Source organism: Neoarius graeffei, chromosome 12 (genome assembly GCF_027579695.1).
Source record: "Neoarius graeffei isolate fNeoGra1 chromosome 12, fNeoGra1.pri, whole genome shotgun sequence".
NCBI classification, from domain to species: Eukaryota; Metazoa; Chordata; class Actinopteri; order Siluriformes; family Ariidae; genus Neoarius; species Neoarius graeffei.
Window position 1 is genome coordinate 64,501,270 of NC_083580.1, and position 19,604 is coordinate 64,520,873.

The 19,604-nt window shown below is 39.0% G+C and overlaps 2 protein-coding genes across 3 annotated transcripts in view; one reads left to right on the top strand and one right to left on the bottom strand.

The window, feature by feature from the left end:
• Positions 1-4,301: 4,301 nt before the first annotated feature.
• Positions 4,302-15,390, top strand: ca4c (carbonic anhydrase IV c; the record flags this gene model as incomplete). The annotated part of the gene is given in 8 exon segments (XM_060934912.1): positions 4,302-4,431; positions 9,262-9,309; positions 9,739-9,903; positions 10,154-10,299; positions 10,411-10,503; positions 10,991-11,057; positions 11,952-12,115; positions 14,914-15,390. Coding segments are annotated over 8 exon segments (1,005 nt in total), but the record flags the coding sequence as incomplete, so codon positions are not given.
• Positions 15,391-16,388: 998 nt separating this feature from the next.
• Positions 16,389-19,604, bottom strand: part of asl (argininosuccinate lyase) — a 64,599-nt gene continuing 61,383 nt past the window's right edge. For both annotated transcript variants that reach the window (XM_060936219.1, XM_060936221.1), the window contains exons 14-16: positions 18,690-18,770; positions 18,504-18,610; positions 16,389-17,007 (exon numbers count right to left, since the gene is read on the bottom strand). In XM_060936219.1, the coding sequence (XP_060792202.1) occupies positions 16,863-17,007; positions 18,504-18,610; positions 18,690-18,770 (333 nt within the window). In that variant the 3' untranslated portion in view covers positions 16,389-16,862. The remainder of the gene's footprint in view (positions 17,008-18,503; positions 18,611-18,689; positions 18,771-19,604) is intronic.

Below are 19,604 nucleotides of genomic sequence, written 5' to 3' on the forward strand. Positions count from 1 at the left end.
AAAATTTAAAATAAAAATGCTCTGTTTCTCAAAATCCAATGAATGTGGATAGAATAAAACAGTTATTCCACTCAATTTTGTCAGACATGGCTTATAGCCAACTTGGCGCTACAAGCCTCATTGGCTATCAGCTCATGTATGACTCGATTTCACAGCATAACTGTTAAATATACACTGCTTCTAATACATTATTTCTTTTAAAGGAACAATTTACACAGGGAGTTGTATGATTGAAGCTCCACATAACTGTATTAAAAACTGTGTGTAATTGTTATGGAAGCTTTCTGTGAGGAGATGTTTACTTCACATTTTTGGAAGGAGTCTCCAGTGTCGGTCCTTTGTAACAGTCAAAGATAAAACTTTTAAATTTCCCCCTTTGGAAAAGTGTTGAAGATAGAGGACTTTGCAGCTTCACTGTAACATCACAGACTTTCCTTTTCTTTGTCTTAATTACTTCAAGAGAAAGAAAAAAGGAAAGGAAATTAAAGGTTGGTGAGGGAACTACTGTTTGTAACTGTCATTGATAATTGCTAACAGGAATAAACTTGTTTCATATGTATTTTACAACAGTAAATATAACCATAAATGGATAAAAAGACATTTAAAAATTTTTTTAATGAAATTTCGACATATTGCTGAGGTGTGAGAGGAATAAAACACATAATAACTTAACAGATGGATTCATTCAAAGTTATTAAATCAGTGTAAATGTACTGAAATTAACTTCAGGCAAGATTTTGTATTTGCTTTGCAGAATTCTTGTTGATCAAATCAATGATTATACATATTAATTAAACTGTTTTTGTGGAGCATTTGCCTCTGTGTTAGTTGCAGTTGTTGCTGCTGAAGGTGAGACAGCCAGTTATTAATTTAGGGGGTACTTACATTTGATTACTTAGGGGAAGTAGGCATTGCATAACCTTTTTCCTTCAATAAATGAAACAGTCAGTTAAAAACTGTTTGCATTTCCTCAGGTTTTCCTTGTGTTTTACATTTTATATGATGATTTGACATCATTTAATGTGAAATAGAGGAAATCAGATGGGGGAGTAAATACGTTTTCTTGGCCCTGTACAAAGGATTTTTGAATACAAGCAATGAATCGCACATTCATTTCAAGCCAAGAAAATTGCAATTTTATTTTTTCCTAAATATGAGTAATGTAATTACCAATTATATTAGAAAAAAATATATTTCTCTTCATTCACCCCAAAATACACATCACTATCTTGTGTACGGACATGTACACTCACCAGCCACTTTATTATGAACTTGTTCTTGATTCTAAGATTCCTGTTCTTGGCTGGCAGGAGTGGAACTCAATGTGGTCTTCTGATGTTGCATGCTGAGATGCTTTTCTGCTCACCATGGTTGTAAAGAGTGATTATATGAGTTGCTCTATCCTTCCTGGCAGCTCGAACCAATCTGGCCATTTTCCTCTGACCTCTCTTATCAACAACACATTTCCACCCACAGAACTGTTGCTCACTCAACGTTTTTTGTTTTTTGCAATATTCTGTGTAAACTCTAGAGACTGTTGTGTGTGAAAACCCCAGGAGATACCCCAGCAGTTTCTGAAATACTCAAACCAGTCCATCTGGCACCAATGCCACAGTGAAAGTCACACTTTGAGATCACAATTTTTCCCATTCTGATGTTTGACGTGAACTTGATTTGTGTCTGCATAATTTTATGCATCATGCTGCTGTCAAGGGATTGGCTGATTAGAGAACTGCATAAAACAGCAGGTGGATGGGTGTTCATAATAAAGTGACCGGTGAGTGTAGAAGAACCCCATGCAATGAATGGACATCAAACCCCAAACAGCAGCAGCAAGTTCTCATCAGCAGCATTTAATAGGTCACAGTATTCAGTTTTATTTTTTTTTAATAGTCACACTACTTCCACAGTTAATGCATCATTATAACAAAAATATCCTTAAAGGATATGGGACATGGATTTTTTTCTGGGCATAATTATGTATAAAGGACATAAGAAATGCCATCTAAATCACTGCAGGGCGTCAAAAATGTGAAAATCATCACATTATTCAAGTTTTTTTATACATCAGCGTAAAACAAGGATTCGTTAATGAGCTAGGTGGTCACGTGACCCGTGACGTAACAAAAACTTTCCAAGGAGCCAGCGCTTGGGAATCTAATGTAAACAGGTTACCAAAATGGACACCATCGACAGTGACATTCCCAATGTTTCACAGAGATGTGAAGTTAGACCCGATCAATTCGAACCGATAGCTGGAAATTCACATGAACATGGATCTTGTCTTTACTCTGACGGGTCAGATGATTCTGAGAGTGAGAGTTCATTCAGTCCCCATGAAACTGAAAGCGGTCGGCTCGATAACACTTCCTGGTAAGTTAAAAACAATTCTGCTCAAAGGCTAATGATCTGTTGAAAGAAGTATTATTTTTGTATCATACATTGAAAGTTCATCATAGATCTAGCTAAAGTCCGTTGCAAGCTAGTTTTTTTTTTTTCTGATATTTTTCGAGATTGATTGAGATACAATGCTTCCAGAGTCCGAGATGAAAACATTCAAAATGGCGAAACGAGTCAGAATTATGATAATCAATAATTGATACACCCAAATTTATAATACTAATCCTTACCTCGGCTTTCAGTCGCTTAGCGAATGCACCTCGTGGTGGCCGTAGCACTTCGGGTTTCACTCCGCCGTCTTGTTCCTGAATTGGGACGTTGGGAATGGCTCCATCTTTAAGTAGCCTCTTAAATTTGGCTTGGCAATTAATATCGCTCAGTACCTGAGTATTAATGTTGAAACTGCCTCAGTGAAATGGTCCGAACACAGTTTGTGAGGAACAGTAGGTGCAAAGTTTTTTCAACAGGTGTTCTGTAAAGTTATCCTACCTCTTGGATTTGTCCTACCAAGCCTACTGCGCATGCGCGAAGCCTACTGCGCATTAGTGATGGGAATTTCGGCTCTTTTTCGGGAGCCGGCTCTTTTGGCTCTTCTTACTATAAGGAACCAGCTCTTTCGGCTCCCAAACGGCTCCTGAGATTTTATTTTTGATTTAATTGCTGCAGTTAACTAGTTAATTAATTAATTATTATTTATATTTTATCAATAGGATGTTTTCCATTTTATTTTTTAGTTTTTGTAGCCATTGTAAAGCTTTGTAAAGTATAGCAGTGTAACAATGTTCTAGCTATAGAAATAAAACTTACTTACCAATTAATAAATTATTTTCTCACAAACATAATGCAAAACTGTGTTATATTACCAATATAAAATACACAGAAGACATCAACTGTTTATCCTTTATGGCTTTATTTCACACTCGACCTTGAACAAAATGCCACAAAATAAATTATGAATCAGGCCTAAGAAACGAAGCAAAGTTGGAAATTATTTTAACAAACACAGAACAATGTGCAACAAAATATTTTATTAAATAAAATATTAAATAAAATATTAGACTCCTCTCCCCTGTGCTCCACAGCTTTAAGCATTACACCAATTTTCGTATTTTCGCAGCTGTGAATGACATCAACCCCCCCCAACCAAAAAAAGTAGGCGTACACACCATGCTACTTTTTTTCCTTTGAATGGTAATAGACAACACAAAGACGCAATCGGACAGCAACTTTTTTTGTGAAAGTCTCTCTCTCTCTCTCTCAGGCACCTAAGGACAAAAAACTAATTCGGCTCCCACCGAAGAGCCGGCTCCCGTCGTTCACTTCAAAGAGCCGGCTCTTTGAACCGGATCGTTCGCGACCGACACATCACTACTGCGCATGCACAGGTGAGCCCACACTTTCCTCAGCTTCGGGTCCTTGGGGAATGCAAAAAAAACTTACTCCAGGGCATTTCCCATTGGAATTATTGCAACCATAAGCAGCACAATACACCATGATGTTCAATGTACGTTAAAGACTTTAAAAACAATTTTCTTGTCATCCACTTCTCCATTCATCTACCCGCTTGTGCTGTGCCCGAAAGTTTTTGTGACGTATGATCACATGACAGCGGCTCTTCCGGTTGTAGAAAATGCATATCGGAAGTCGAGCAGAAATGGCATATAATCATCACGAATATAACGATTTTGCTGAATTTAATAGATGATTTTGTATTTGTTGATGCAATTAATTCATATTTTTAATGGAAAGAAACCGATATAGCGTGCATTTATGTTTCATGTCCCATATCCTTTAAAAGGCTGGCTAATCATGAGCAGGTCAAAGTGGAACTGATTCACAGAGCAAGATGATGTATCGGTGTTGTATACATTTGTTCTCTCTCTCTCTCTCTCTCTCTCTCTCACATCCCTCCTATACCAGCCTTATAGGAGCTCTTCTGCTCTGAATGCTACACTGAGTTTGCTGCTATGCCAGTCATGTGGTCCACTCTCCTTGTGTCATGTTTTCTGTTTCCTCCATGTATGCACTCAGGTAAGACTTCCACATGATTAGACAACTTTTTTAAAGGCAGTTTTGTCATGATAATACATTGACTGTGTGAGTAGTGACTATAAAAAACAAAACAAAACAGATTATTGCATCATATTTAATGCTGCCTCTGAGAACCTGCTGCTGCTGTTTTTTTTTGTCCATTTAATACATGCGTAACCATATACAACATCATGATGTTTATTTATAGCATTAATGCAGAAACTACTAAAGTAATTTCTAATTATAGGACCAATATTTAGTGGCACAGTATCAGTATATACTATTTAGTAGTAAATTAATTGATTGTTGTCTTGAACTGATTTTTGTCAAATGTTCCAGATGTGAATAGGGTTTGTTTGTTTTTTTAATCAAAATACTATCTCCAATGGGAAATATGATAAACTCATGTATGCATACTGACAAATCAATCATCAATGATGTCTTTGAACTTACAATACTTTCATTACTGTTCAAGTTTGTGTGCCATTCATGGCTTTTGTTTTCTAAAATCCTTTGCATAATCTAATGGCATGCAAACTGCACAGTTTTTCTGTGCTATCAGTGCCATAGCTATCAGTCAGTACACACACTGGGTATTAACGTAACTAATATCTGTGTGAAATCTCCTAGAAACAATGTATTATGAAACTTAATGATCACCTCAGGATTTCTTAATAACCTTTAATACCCTGTTTTTACCTGATAGCCATTATTTACATTCTACTTCACATTAAATCAGTTCAGATGTGCTATTGTATAAAGGACTGCTTTTCAGAACTGTATGTATCATACTTAGTCTGTACTAGTACTCTGGGTATTGTCTTGCTTGAAAATAACCTTCATATGAGTAGGTTTTCGAATGATATTTTAGATGATGCTTTACTTAGTTCTTTTCCTGCTTTTGTGCCACTGTTGTCTGTTTTTGGCATGTTTATTAGAGCATACTCCGTTAAAGTTCAGCTAATGTACTACTACTACTGAGACTATTACTTTCAACCTTTGGGAGAAAGTCACAGCATGGGTGGGGGGGTTCCTGTTGCATATTCAAAAACAAAAACCAGTCAAAGTGGGAGACAGTGGAACAATATGTACAATTATTGTGACCCAACTATTTAAGGTTTTCATAGTAATTGAAGTGTGGTCCAAATATGAACCCAACACAACCGACCACTGAATATCAGATGAATTCTTGAATCTGACTGATCATAAGGTAAATATTTTTCTGAAAATAGAGCCAGATGTAAGACAAATCATAGGTTTACACAATACTGCCAAAAATTTTAGGACACCTGACAACCTCACCCATATGCAGATCTTCTACAAACTGTTGCAACAAAGTTGAAAGTACACAATTGTGCGCTTTAGTTTTGAATGTTTTTGTATGATGTAGATTTAAAATTTTCCTTCACTGGAATTAAGGGGCCCAAACATGTTCCAGCATGACAAAGCCCATGTGCATAGAATGAGCTCCATGTAGACATGGTTTGTCAAATTTGGTGTGAAAAAAAAAAAACCCTCAAGTGGTCTACATAGAGCCCTGACCTGAACCTCACTGAACACCTCTGGGATGAACTGGAATGCAGACTGTGTGCCAAGTCTTCTCATCCAACATCAGTGCTCTTGTGACTGAATGAGCAGAAATTCCCACAGCCATGTTTCAAAATCTAGTGGAAAGCCTTTCTAGAAGAGTAGAGGCTGTTATAACAGCAAAGGGGGGAATAACTTTGGAATGTTTGAATGTTCACCAAGCACGTATGGGTGTGATGGTCAGATGTCCATCTGGTCAGGTGATGAAATCTTCTGTGAAGAGACATTAACATGTATGTCAGCACTTTGTAACAGTCTGAAAGTTGTTTTTTTTTGACAGGAAAATCTTCAGTACAGAGGACTTTGCACTTTGTAGCATCATGGTAACATGAGAAGCTTGTCTTATTAACTTCAAGTGAGATGAAAAAGAGGCTGTTGAGGTGATGACTATACCTGCTATTATGTAAGTCACAGCCACCTTGCTCCCAGCAAACTCCTTGTCTTGCACATTTTAGGACTTTCTCTGTTCCCAGCATACTTAACTCAACTAATCAGCTCATCCTGGGTGAAGGTGGGTGTGTTAGAGCAGAGAAAACATTAAAATGTGCAGAAAAGGGGGTACTCCAGGAGCAGGGCTGGGAACCTGTGATGCAAGGGATAAAAGGAACTAACTTGTTCCACAGAAGTTATACAACATTAAACGTAACTCACTCACTCACATTCAGTAACCACATTATCCTGGTCAGGGTCACTGTGAATCCAGATCCGATCCCAGGAACACCAAACATGAGGCAGGAGCACATACTGTTGTTTGTCACACATTAAATGTAACTATAAATTGATTTAAAAAATTGACATTCTTTAATGAATTTTAATTATTTAATTTTAAAATTAATTAACAAATTTCTGTCATTTAAGAGGAATCAAACACTTCAAGGCATGCCATTATAAGAAAAAAAAATCAACTCCAGGCTGGTAACAGAAACTTTGCTTCACATTGGGCTGCATTTCACCCATCCCTCATTATTCGTTATTGTTCTATAACCACAAGTCACAATAGTTTTAAGCCTTACATATCTAATGCTTGTGCGACATTTCAGTTTTGTGCTGCAAGTCACCAAACTATATACACTTACCGCCTACTTTAATAGGAACTTGTTCTTGATTCTAAGATTCCAGTTCTTGGCTGCAGGAGTGGAACTCAATGTGGTCTTCTGCTGTTGCATGCTGAGATGCTTTTCTGCTCACCATGGTTGTAAAGAGTGATTATATGAGTTACTATATCCTTCTTGGCAGCTTGAACCAATCTGGCCATTTTCTTCTGACCTCTCTTACCAACAAGACATTTCCACCCACAGAACTGTCACTCACACAATGTTTTTTGTTTTTCACACCATTCTGTAGGGTGGCACGGTGGTGTAGTGGTTAGCGCTGTCGCCTCACAGCAAGAAGGTCCGGGTTCGAGCCCCGTGGCCGGTGAGGGCCTTTCTGTGCGGAGTTTGCATGTTCTCCCCGTGTCCGTGTGGGTTTCCTCTGGGTGCTCCGGTTTCCCCCACAGTCCAAAGACATGCAGGTTAGGTTAACTGGTGGCTCTAAATTGACTGTAGGTGTGAATGTGCGTGTGAATGGTTGTCTGTGTCTATGTGTCAGCCCTATGATGACCTGGCGACTTGTCCAGGGTGTACCCCGCCTTTCGCCCGTAATCAGCTGGGATAGGCTCCAGCTTGCCTGCGACCCTGTAGAACAGGATAAAGCGGCTACAGATAATGAGATGAGATGAGACACCATTCTGTGTAAACTCTAGAGACTGTTGTGTGTGAAAATCCCAGGAGATCAGCAGTTTCTGAAATACTCAAACCAGTCCATTTGGCACCAACATCCATGCCACAATGAAAGTCACAGGGATCACAATTTTTCCCATTCTGATGTTTGAAGTGAACATTAACTGAAGCTCTTGATTTGTATCTGCATGATTTTATGCACTGTGCTGCTGTCAAGGGATCGGCTGATTAAATAATTGCATAAAACAGCAGGTGGATGGGTATTCCTAATAAAGTGGCCAGTGAGTGTATTTAGCCATATATTATCCCTAAGGTATGACCTTATAAGCCAGATTCATAGAAGATTATTGTTATAGTGACAACAAATAGAGAAAATTTTCTTGGGGAATAAGGAACAACTCCATAACGACAGCAATCTGCATTCATTATTGCATTTTCTTTGTTTTCTGATGATAACACATCTGAAGTGTTCTTATCATGCAATCCAAAAAATATTTGAAAAACTAATGATTGAAAATTATTATTAAAGGAACCAAGTAATTTTAACTTTGCTCCTGATACTTTTTGCAATGTTATTACTATGAATGGAAAAATCACATTTTACCTACAAAACATAGGTAAAATACATATAATAGCAATAGTAAATGATATATACAGCAATGAGAAAGTCCATGGGTAAATTGTGTAGGCAGCTGTGCAAGAGTAGGACACTGACTGCGGCTTCAAATAAAAAAAAAACAACGACAAAACTTAAAATGCTTGCTGAACGGCTCTTACTTTTGAACCCTAAAACCAGGAATCCTTCAGAGTTCTACCAGTTGAGGGTGTTTCCTTTACAGGAAGTATGGCATAAACACTTGAGAATTGACCTCACTGTGTTTTTTTTTTTAATATAGTAGCTCTATGTCTGTATACTGTGCATAATCAGCAACAAACAGTCCTACTATCTCCACCCCCAAGTACCATTGGATCATTTTGGTATAAATTGTGAGCAGGTGCCCAATGTCACACAAATGGGGCTTTTTGTTACTTGACTGGTGGCCAAAGGAAAAAAAAATACCATACCAGTGTCAACCATTCTTGTACTTTGTGTAATAGCTTCTGTGTGACCGAGTAATGTATGCTCTTAGAAAACTTATCTCTTTGGTTGTCCTTCTGGGGGAACCTGAAAATAGGGTGTTTCCCTATCAGAGAGTTCTAAGTAGAACTAGCCAAGGGGAAGCCATGGCCTAATGGTTAGAGAAGCAGTTTTGGGACCAAAAGGTCACTGCTTGCTGCGACCTGGTGATTCCCTGGACCAGCAGGAATGGCTGAAGTGCCCTTGAGCAAGGCACCTAACCCTCAACTGCTCCCTAGGCTGCTCTGGGTATATTGTATGTTGCTCTGGATAGGAGTGTCTGCTAAATGCCAGGAATGTAATGTAGAACCTTTTATTGAAGCTGCTTAATTAACTCCAATTCCAACAAACTCTTATGGAATCCTTGAAGAACCCAAATTCAACAGGTTGTTTCTTCTGTTCCAGTTCAGTGGTGCTACCAGAGCCAGTACTCATGTGAGAATAAGTGCAGAGGTAAGCTCAGTCAATTTTCAACTTCCAACCATTTATTTATTGGCTAGGGTGGGATGGTAGGTCCTCAGTTCAATCATCAGTTGGGGTTACAATCTGTGCAGTTTTAGACATTCTTGTCATGTCTGCATGGGATTTCTCTGGGTTCTCCAGTGCCCTTCCAACTCCCAAAAACATGCTGGTATGTGAATCAGCGACTGTAAATTGCCCCTAGGTGTGAAAGTTTGTTTGAATGTATGAGTTCATGGTGCCATACAGTGGGCAGATATCCCATCTGGGATGTATTCCCACCTTCTGCTCAGTGCTCCTGGGATAGACTTCTGATCCATCCGCTAACCAGTGCTTACTAAAGATGAATGAATGAATTAAAAGTTTTTGAACATAATTATGCCAGTTTGTTCATTATGCATTATTTTGATGATGATGTTTCAGAGCCCAGTCAGTGGGGCAAAGACTTTCCAGTTTGTGGAGGCCAGAATCAATCACCAATTAACATTGTGACACACAAGGTGAGGCATGACCCCCATCTAACCCCAATCATCTTCGAAGGTTACACGCAAACCTTGAACATCACTGTGCATAACCTCGGAAATACAGGTGAAACTGCGATTTCATTGGTTCTATTTTTTCTTTTACTTCAGTCAAATCCATGTCAGCGGAGTCACATTCAGCTCAGTTGTAATAGTTTCAGTAGTATGTTTGACTATTTTTGTTTCCTTAGTCTTAATTAGGTTCTTATTGTGCTTACCATTGTAAGAAAGATTACAGTGAAGAGCAACAAAACACTCAAATCATGTGAGGCATATGAAGTTTGCCTTCTTGTTTGTAACATTCTGCACTTCCTTAGCCATGTTTGCACTTCCTCAATCTCTGCGGATCCAAGGAGGGGATCTGCCTGCCACCTACAAGGCTGTTCAGCTACATCTACACTGGGGAGTGGATGAGTGGCCAGGCTCAGAACACACTGTAGATGGGGAGCAGTATTCCATGGAAGTGAGACAGCCGATAACCATCAGATATTTAGTTTGAAAGCAGCATTATAATTTCTTTGTTCTTTGTTAAACCAGTGATTGCTCTATTTCTGGTGTTTCTTCTATCCCAAAGCTCCATGTTGTCCATATAAAAGAGCAGTACCAAACCCTGAAGGAAGCCATGAATGACACAGTGGGGGTAGCAGCTCTTGCGTTCTTCTATGAGGTAACAACCTTTGGGCATCCCTGGTGTCTCTATGTGACACAGAATTCTGCAATGCTTAACTATTCCATTAATGACGACATGATGTGGGCAGCACAGTGGTGTAGTGGTTAGCACTGTCACCTCACAGCAACAAGGTCCTGGGTTTGAGCCTAGCAGCCAGCAAGGGCCTTTCTGTGCGGAGTTTGCATGTTCTCCCCGTGTCTGCGTGGGTTTCCTCCAGGTGCTCCGGTTTCCCCCACAGTCCAAAGACATGCAGGTTAGGTTAATTGGTGGTTCTAAATTGACCGTAGGTGTATGTGTGAATGGTTGTTTGTCTCTGTGTCAGCCCTGCGATAACCTGGCAACTTGTCCAGGGTGTACCCAGCCTCTTGCCCATAGTCAGCTGGGATAGGCTCCAGCTTGCCTGCGACCCTGTAGAACAGGATAAGCGGCTACAGATAATGGATGGGATGGATGGATGACATGATGTCCTTATTCTTTGTCTTAGGTGTCCACAGAAGAAAACCCGAAATTCAATCAAGTGATTCAGGCTTTAAGAAGAATTCCATATAGAGGTGAGCTGCTGTAGACATTGTCAGAAGTTAACTTATCTGAACTTCCAAAACTTGTTTTGCCCCATTCTGGGATTTAAGGATTTTTACCTCATTTTCATAGATTTCTATTCCCATTTTCTCATAATTTGGTAATTTGCCAATTCCCACGCACGAACTAGCTCTTCCTATCACATGACAACTACAAACCGGCAAGGGTAAAGGCTAACATGCTGCGTCTGACACATGAAGCAAGCTTCATCATCTCTCCTATCACACACCATCAGCCAGAGAGGGTGGGGCAAGCACGTGCTTCTTCCAAGACATGTGACTCCAACTGCTGCAACTTTTTTTTCAAGTTGCTGACTGACTGACACAGACTGATACCCACAACTGGCTTGTGTTACAGTGATTGAAAAAGGTAATAAAAATCTGACAGTGGTAAACAGCGTGAAACACTTGAAGGAATGCACTAACTACCTTTTTCCACATGCATGAGTTCAAAGGCAACCATGATTGGCTAACACCACTCTGATTCATAGGAACAGACAGTAACACAAGCTTGGATTCCTTCCCACAGATGACTGTGGTATCATAGGGAATCACATTTGAAATCTCCCAAAGACAGTACAAATGCTTTGCCTGTTACAGAGACTGAGCCTAAATGATAATGACACCATCGCCAAGGGTCTAAGTTAATAATTTTTCAAGCTGTCTAGGTGGGAGGAATTTTACTCTAGTTCTACTAGCCAGTCTAGACTGTTACTGTCTGGTTAGCCCTCACCTACCTTCCTGCTGTGCAGTAGAGGAAGGCTTAGATAATAGGGTGGGAATCAGCAATAACATTTGTAAACTGAGGAAAGGTAAAGAAAACATCACAAAAATTGTGTGCGTTATGCGATTATTCTTTTCACAAAGGAAACACAAGTATTATCCCAGAATTCCGACTGACTGATATCTTGCCTTCGTTGGAGAAGCTTTCCAGTTACTACCGTTACTCAGGTTCTCTGACCAAGCCAGGCTGTGATGAGGCCATCATCTGGACTGTCTTCCAGGAGTCTTTTTCCATCAGCCAACAACAGGTAGAAAAAACTGATGACCTTCCCATTAACATGAGGGAGCTGGGTTTTATACTTCATTCTTTCAGACAATTTAATTAAACCTATTTTAGTATTTGTAATATAATGGCACGGTAAGCATCATTTTAAGCTTTTCTTCCTCCTCAGACTTTTCTATCTTTAACTCATGATCAGTCTGCGTGGGCACAAACTGCACATGGGTCCTCTACACTACTGCCACTGTATCATTTTAATTCAGTTAAAATTGGGCGATTTAGAATAGCCCAATATTACTAGAAATCACTGAAAAGAGTGTTGTGTTGGACGAGCTAATCTGGCAATATAGTGCCAAGATTGTTGGTAATGAAATGGGTGGGTTTTAATTCTTGATTGGGTTTAGAAATAGGTACAATTCAACCCAGCACTTCCCTTGGAAAATTCAATAAAATCTGGCAACATACTCTATGAACTCTAACCAGGGTTTCTGAATGGGGACCATCCACAGCAGCCATTTATAGGGTCTTTCTATACCAATGTGATGAAGAGCATTTCCTTAACAGGCCCTTAAAGATGGTGTTTTGAGAAGGAACAAATCAATAGACACTTTACTCCTGAGATTCTTTGCAGTGACTTACAAAATGGCCATGACAACATACAAGCTTACCTTTAAAAGTGGGTCCATTTAAAGTTTAAAAAAACAACTGTCATTTTGTAATAGCACATTGTAACTCCATTGAATAGAACAGCTGAAAGCACTGCAGCAAATAAGCTCTATGATGTAGGTGTTCCTTGAGCATTTGTAAATTTACAAAATCAAGCCAAGTGCATCTCCTAAATGAGTATGTGTGAGGGATTATGTGACAACACATCATCTCTGCTTTTGAAAAATTATATTATGTTCATTCATCTTTAGTAACCACTTTATTGTGGTCAGGGTAGTGGTGGGTCCTAGGGCGTAATTTTGGGTAGGGACGCGTCCCTACCAATATTCAGCCGCTACTGTGTAATCACGATCAATAAAACCGATGTCCTAACCTGAACAATGATTATATGGCACACAAAGGGTTAAATGTATGACACTGCTAATAATCCCCCACTCTAACGTAGATATCATTCTCTGATTAGCTACCTGCTTCTTGCTAACTTACATGGTTGGCTATCCCAGCTGTCACTCCATCTGCTGTAAAAGCAGCACACTTCCCACAGCAGCCGTGACTACCCGCCCATCAACTCCCCGTATCTCACACATACACACCTGACCTACCCCACGCACCCCCCACTCTCTGTCAGCCTACAAATTGAGCTGGACTTTGATGTCCATGCATGCTTGCCCTACGACTCGCATGCTGACTTGAGTATCATGGACGACGGCCCCCCTCCCAAGAAACGAGGCATTCGTTCATTCTTCTTCAAAGTCAAGAATGTAAGTGCAGGGTTTCCGTTGAGCTTTAAAAACTCAACAAAATCCTTTTGATGTATGGAAACCCTTCATAAAAGTATTGCTGCGGCTCCTTAGGCAGGTTTAGCAACGTGACAGGACACATCAGAGCTAGGCTACTGCATAGCTGCAGAGAAAAGGAATGCTGGAGCAATGTAACTTGGTGTTAGATAATATCCTCGATGAATGAATGTTAAATTTATAGACTACTACTAGGCTAGATGCAACAAATCCATGGTCCTTTACTGCCACCTACAGACGAATATTGGTAACTGCAGCATGTTCGGTTCTTTCAAATAGGAGCAACCAGTGTAAACTAATTTGCTCGTGTTTATGTTTGAGTATCAGTAACCAACACATTTACATTTCATTTATGTGTACTTACTTCAGTTATGTGTTTCAATGTTCTTGATGTATGTTAATTGACAGTATGTTGCACTTCTGCAGCCCTTAACATCCTGCATGAACTCTGAAGTTGCCTCCTTGACTTTCATTACATGACGTTACATTACATTTAGCTGACGCTTTTATCCAAAGCAACTTACTGTTACTATTTTGGTACAGGGTATTGGTTACAGTCCCTGGAGCAATGTTGGGTTAGGTGTCTTGCTCAAGGGCACTTCAGCCATGGATGGAGATGTAGGGAGAGGTAAGGGTGGGATTTGAACCTGCAACCCTGGGATCCAAAGACCAACTCCTAACCATTAGGCCACAGCTGCCCTCGTTAACATATAAGATCTGCATGACATGAAATTATGATTGCTAATGGAAAAAAAACCCACCTTTCGGAAGCTCTGCCTTGGATCACTTTTGTGTCCCCGCCAATGTCAAAATCAAAGTTACTCCCTTGGGTGGGTCTGCAGCTTATCCCAGTAATGCTGGCTGTAATGTGGGAATACAAATTAGATGGGACATTAGGTCATCACAGGAGACCATTCACACATGGACAATTTAGCATGAGCATTCCAACTCCAGCATGTGTGAGGAAACCACAGAACCGACAGTGTTACTTGTGAAAGCCCACACAGATAGTAACCCTTGCTCAGGCTCGAACTGAGGACCCTGGAGCTTTGATGCGGCAATACTACCCACTGAACCATTATACGGCCTGAAAATGGTGTTTTTGTGGCTATATTTTCTCATGGTGTAGGGTGTAGCTTTAGGAGGCAGGATAGCTTACTCATGAAGCCATTACTTCAGAATGGACTGCAGCCATTTATAGCCTTTGGGGATCATGGTTTTGAGCTTGCTCTCATGGATGGTGAATGGCAAATTTCATACATGATCAGGCATATGGCATGTGCATTCTACAAGAAAACATCATCAGCATAGGAAAATACCTATAACCTCCTTACTACTATTCTTGTTTGTCTGTGTTCCACAGTTGGTGAACGTAACCAAGCAGATGTGGTTTGGGACAGGAAAGCCCATGACTGACAACTTCCGCCCAGTGCAGAAGCTAAACGGGCGCATAGTGTACAAATCCATGGCATGCTCCTACACATCATCAGGACCAGTCATCCTGTGTCTGTGTGTCCTCTGTATATTTGATCTGATAGAGGGTATATTCACATAATGTATTGTCTATATAATTTCAGGAGAGAAATCCAAAGTAATAATAATAACAATAATAATAATACATGTACATTTACAGAGATGAAACAGTAATATTCTAGTTCTTTGTACCCCACCATGATTGAAAACTTGCAGCAAAATCCCCCAAACCTCCAGAATTATATCAAAAACTAACAAAATGCTTTGATTTATGATGAATGTATAAAGAAAGGAGCTGCAACATCATTTATTAAAAATAGTGGGACATGGGAAGGCGTATTGGGTACCATAGGTAATTTCGGTTTGATAAGGCTCTTGAAAAAAATCTGTCTGGTTGCACAAAACACCTAAAGTTAAATAAGACTTTAAGGAAAATCTTAAGTTTTCCTTAAAATAAAACAGGTTGCACAAAAACACCCTTAAGCCTTCTCCTTAAGGTTTTCTTAAAATGTCCACTCGTGTTTAAGGTCTTCTACTTATCTTGGTTATATACTTAAGGAATCCCTTAAAGTTTGTTAAACTGTTGCACAAAGACCTTAGCAACCAAAGTTAGGAAAACAACAAAAATTAACCTCTGACCATCTTAACCGCAACATGGTTGAGTTTATGGCGATAAATGAATGACATGAACGCATCCTGAAAAGTGTTTTCCACAACCAGGAGAATCCAGTGGATATGCTTAACAATGAGCAATTGATTTTACATTATAGATTTGACCAGAAGTCAATTTATGATTTGTCAGACAGTGTAGAGTTAGATTACTCCATTTTCCACAGGTGTGCTCTTCCAGCCAGATTGCAATTAATGACTGCACTATGGTTTTATACTACAGGATCTTTCCAGTCAGTAATAGGCAAGGTATTTCATGCCAACAATTTAACAGTGCGGTGTGTCGTTTATTTCAGTTCTTCTTCTTCATATTAATTAATTAATTAATTAATTAATTAATTATTTTATTATTTATTACTAATTTTATTTCAAATAATTTATTCCTTTATTTCACTAATTTCAATTAATTTTCATTGCAATTTCCTCCCACATTCATTGTTTTCTGTTTGCTGTTATTTGCGGATCAAATTTACTTTTTAGTATGTGCTTTCTTTGATTGTATTCCTCCAGAAGTATAATCATTTTCTCCAAATTCCTTCCAATTTGTTTTTTTTGTCTCCTTTTCTTCCATTTTTTAACTATATGCCAACTTTGTGAGGTGATAACAGATGAGGTGATAACAGGTATCACAAGCAGATGCAAGAGCAAGTAAATTTACAGTCTACATGGAAACTGTAGAATTGTACTACTGTAAAATCTCTTTCAATGCAGTAAATCCTTTAATGTTTTTCCTTAACTAAGGAAACTTTTCAAGGGATTCTGTGCAACACCCTGAAGTGTCATTAGCATCTGACCCCTTGTACTTTACTTTGCAACACTGCATGACCCACAAACAGCAACAGAAAAAGTAATGTTAATTTGAAAAGACAAACAAACAAAAAACCTAAAACATGAACTTTCAAACTCAAAAACCACACAAAATACTCCATTTTATATATATATATATATATATATATATATATATATATATATATATATATATATAAAAAATGTGTTACAGTACATTTTAAACAAAGTATTTTGACAATGAACTTGTGGGGTGTGATAAAAAGTTATTACGTTAAATGCATCATGGATTAGAAAATGTGCTAATGTTTGTGACACTAATTCTAAATATTGCGGCTCTATATCACGTAATGTACACTGTGTACATTACATTTGCAGGAGCAGTTACACACTGTGCGCCTTCAGCCAGACTCTCATGTGTTCTATCTGTGCTGCAACGGTACTCCGTGCTGTACCACCAGGGGCGCTGTACTGCTCCACACTGTTTGTGTAGTTCCACACTGAGGACACATCACTGTCAAACAGAGGACTAGATAAAAGAAGAGGAAAGAATCAGTGTCAGCTTTTCTGATACACTATTGTGCCTCCTCCCCCATTCCACTGCCCATGAGTCCCTATTCCATGTCCATAAATGGATAAAAAAAATTTACGCAATGTGGTTTTTTAATAAATAAAAAATGTCAGTGTTGGCAAATTGCTGTGGTATAAGAGGAATAAAACATTTGCTGTTATATGAAAATACACAACTTTGAGTTCCTAAACTATAACTTGGTGAGCAGGGACCAGAATGACAAAAATATGTGCACATTATTTTACCACCAAGAGTTGTAAATTGTTTGTTAGTTTGTTGTATTTTAATATTAAAATCAACTGTGACAGCATGCTGGCTTTAAACAACTAAGAAATATTTCTGGCTTGGCTGTAGCCATACAGGAGTCTTCTCAACCCATGGTTCTAAAAGTGGGATCCAGGGATTTGTGAAATATAGTGAGGGGTTCCAATTTGTTCCCCCCATTTTATTGCAGTAATGGAAAAATAATGAATAAAATATTTATTCGTAACTCTCTTTTAATTAATTTAGTTTTTTCCTGTTATTATACTCATACAATAAATCTCTACTGACGGGGGCATGGATTATTAGCCATTAAAGGGTTATGAGACTGGTTTATTATCTGCATTTTAAGAAGCCTTTATTTGTCACATGCACACTGAAGCACAGTGAAATCTGTCCTTTGCATTTAATCCATCTGAAGCAGTGAACACACACATGCACACACACAAGTCAGCAATGAGCACACACACACACATCCAGAGCAGTGGGCAACTATGCTACAGCGCCCAGGGAGCAGTTGGGGGTTAAGTGCCTTGCTCAAGGGCACTTTAGCCCAAGGCCACCCCCATGTTAACCTAACCGCATGTCTTTGAAGTGTGGAGGAAACCAGAGCACCCAGAGGAAACCCACGCAGACATGGGGAGAACATGCAAACCCCATACAGAAAGGCCCCTGTCGGCCACTGGGCTTGAACCCAGAACCTCCTTGCTGTGAGGTGACAGTGCTAACCACTACGCCACCATGCCACCCTTTAGCTCAAAAATGCTTTACTTTCACTTTTAGACAAAAAAAAATTAGAAGCCTTCTATTTGGGACTATTATATTTATTTATTTCCCAAGAAATATAGTGCGAGCCAGTTTGAAGCCAGCACCTTCTACTTGACTACCCTGATGAAACGAAGTAGAATACCCAACAACCAAGCATATTAAGGATCTCTTAAAAAGTACAAGCAGTTGAGAGAAAGAAAGGGTATGCAGTTGATGAGAGGTCATTTTGTTAGGCTACTTGTTCATAAGTAAAACACAATATTCTTGTGAAAGCATTCCCTGAAAGCACTCTTTCATTTCTCGTTTCTGTCAGCTGCTGATTTTAATATCAGTATGGAGAGTGAAACTTGTGCCAGGTTATGAAAGATAGTGACTGAAAGAGAATACAACAGGAAGAATATGGTAGCTAAAGTGTATGTGTATACCTGACAGTATTTAGGTCTTCCACAGTAAGCTGGTTCAGTGGGACACCTTTCAACTCAGCTTGATGAACAGCTTTTCCTGCGCAGCTATGAGCTTCCCTAAAAGGCATCTACAACAAACAAATATATTCATTCATTTAATTAATAGGTCAATATTACAACACAACTGTGAGAAGATGATTTACTCACTCCTTTCCTGACGAGGTAATAGGCCAGATCAGTGGCCAGCATGTCAGGACTGAGCGCTGCCTCCATGGCTTTCTGATTTACCTGCATTAGATTCCAAAAAGTTACTATGTCATTTCATTTTCAGACCAAATCAATGTACGGTACCAGTCAAAAGTTTGGATACACTTTCTAATTCAATGTTTTTTTCATTATTTTTATTAATTAAAAGACACTTCATGTCTTAAAGTAATGCTGGATGTTGTTTCTCTTGACTTAGTTGACTGGTTATTGACGATATGGATTACTACAGTTGTGGAATAGGGCTATTTACTGCATATTTTATTATTTACTATTTGATCTCAAATGCATTAAGAAGGCAAGAAATTCCACGAATTAAATTTTGACAAGGCACACCTGTTAAATGAAAAGCATTAATTTTTAATAATTTTTAATAACGGTTACCTCCCAGAAACCTCCCATGTCTCTGGAACACAAATTAACTTGCATACCAACAAAACTTGAAACAAAACCAAGCTGTCAGTGGAGTTCAAACATTTGGACAGACATGTGTCCGTATCATCATCATCCATAAATAAGAGACACATTACAAATGCCAATCGAGTTCAATATCTAATGTGCGCCTTGGAAGCCCGACTGAAAATCTTTTCTGCTGGCTTCCACCTGACTCCACCTTCTCTCTCTTTCAATATGAACCAGATACCAACAGTTCTACACAATAACCCATGTCCTAGACAATAACCCATGTCCTAGACACCACTGAATGCTTTTAACACAAACTGCAATAAAATACCCCCACATTGCATTGTATAATATGAGGGTTTCCATTTGGAGTTTTTATTTAATGCACTTTGTCATGTGTAATGTGTGTATGTGCACCACCAGGCAAAATAATTTGAACACCTTATTTTACATATT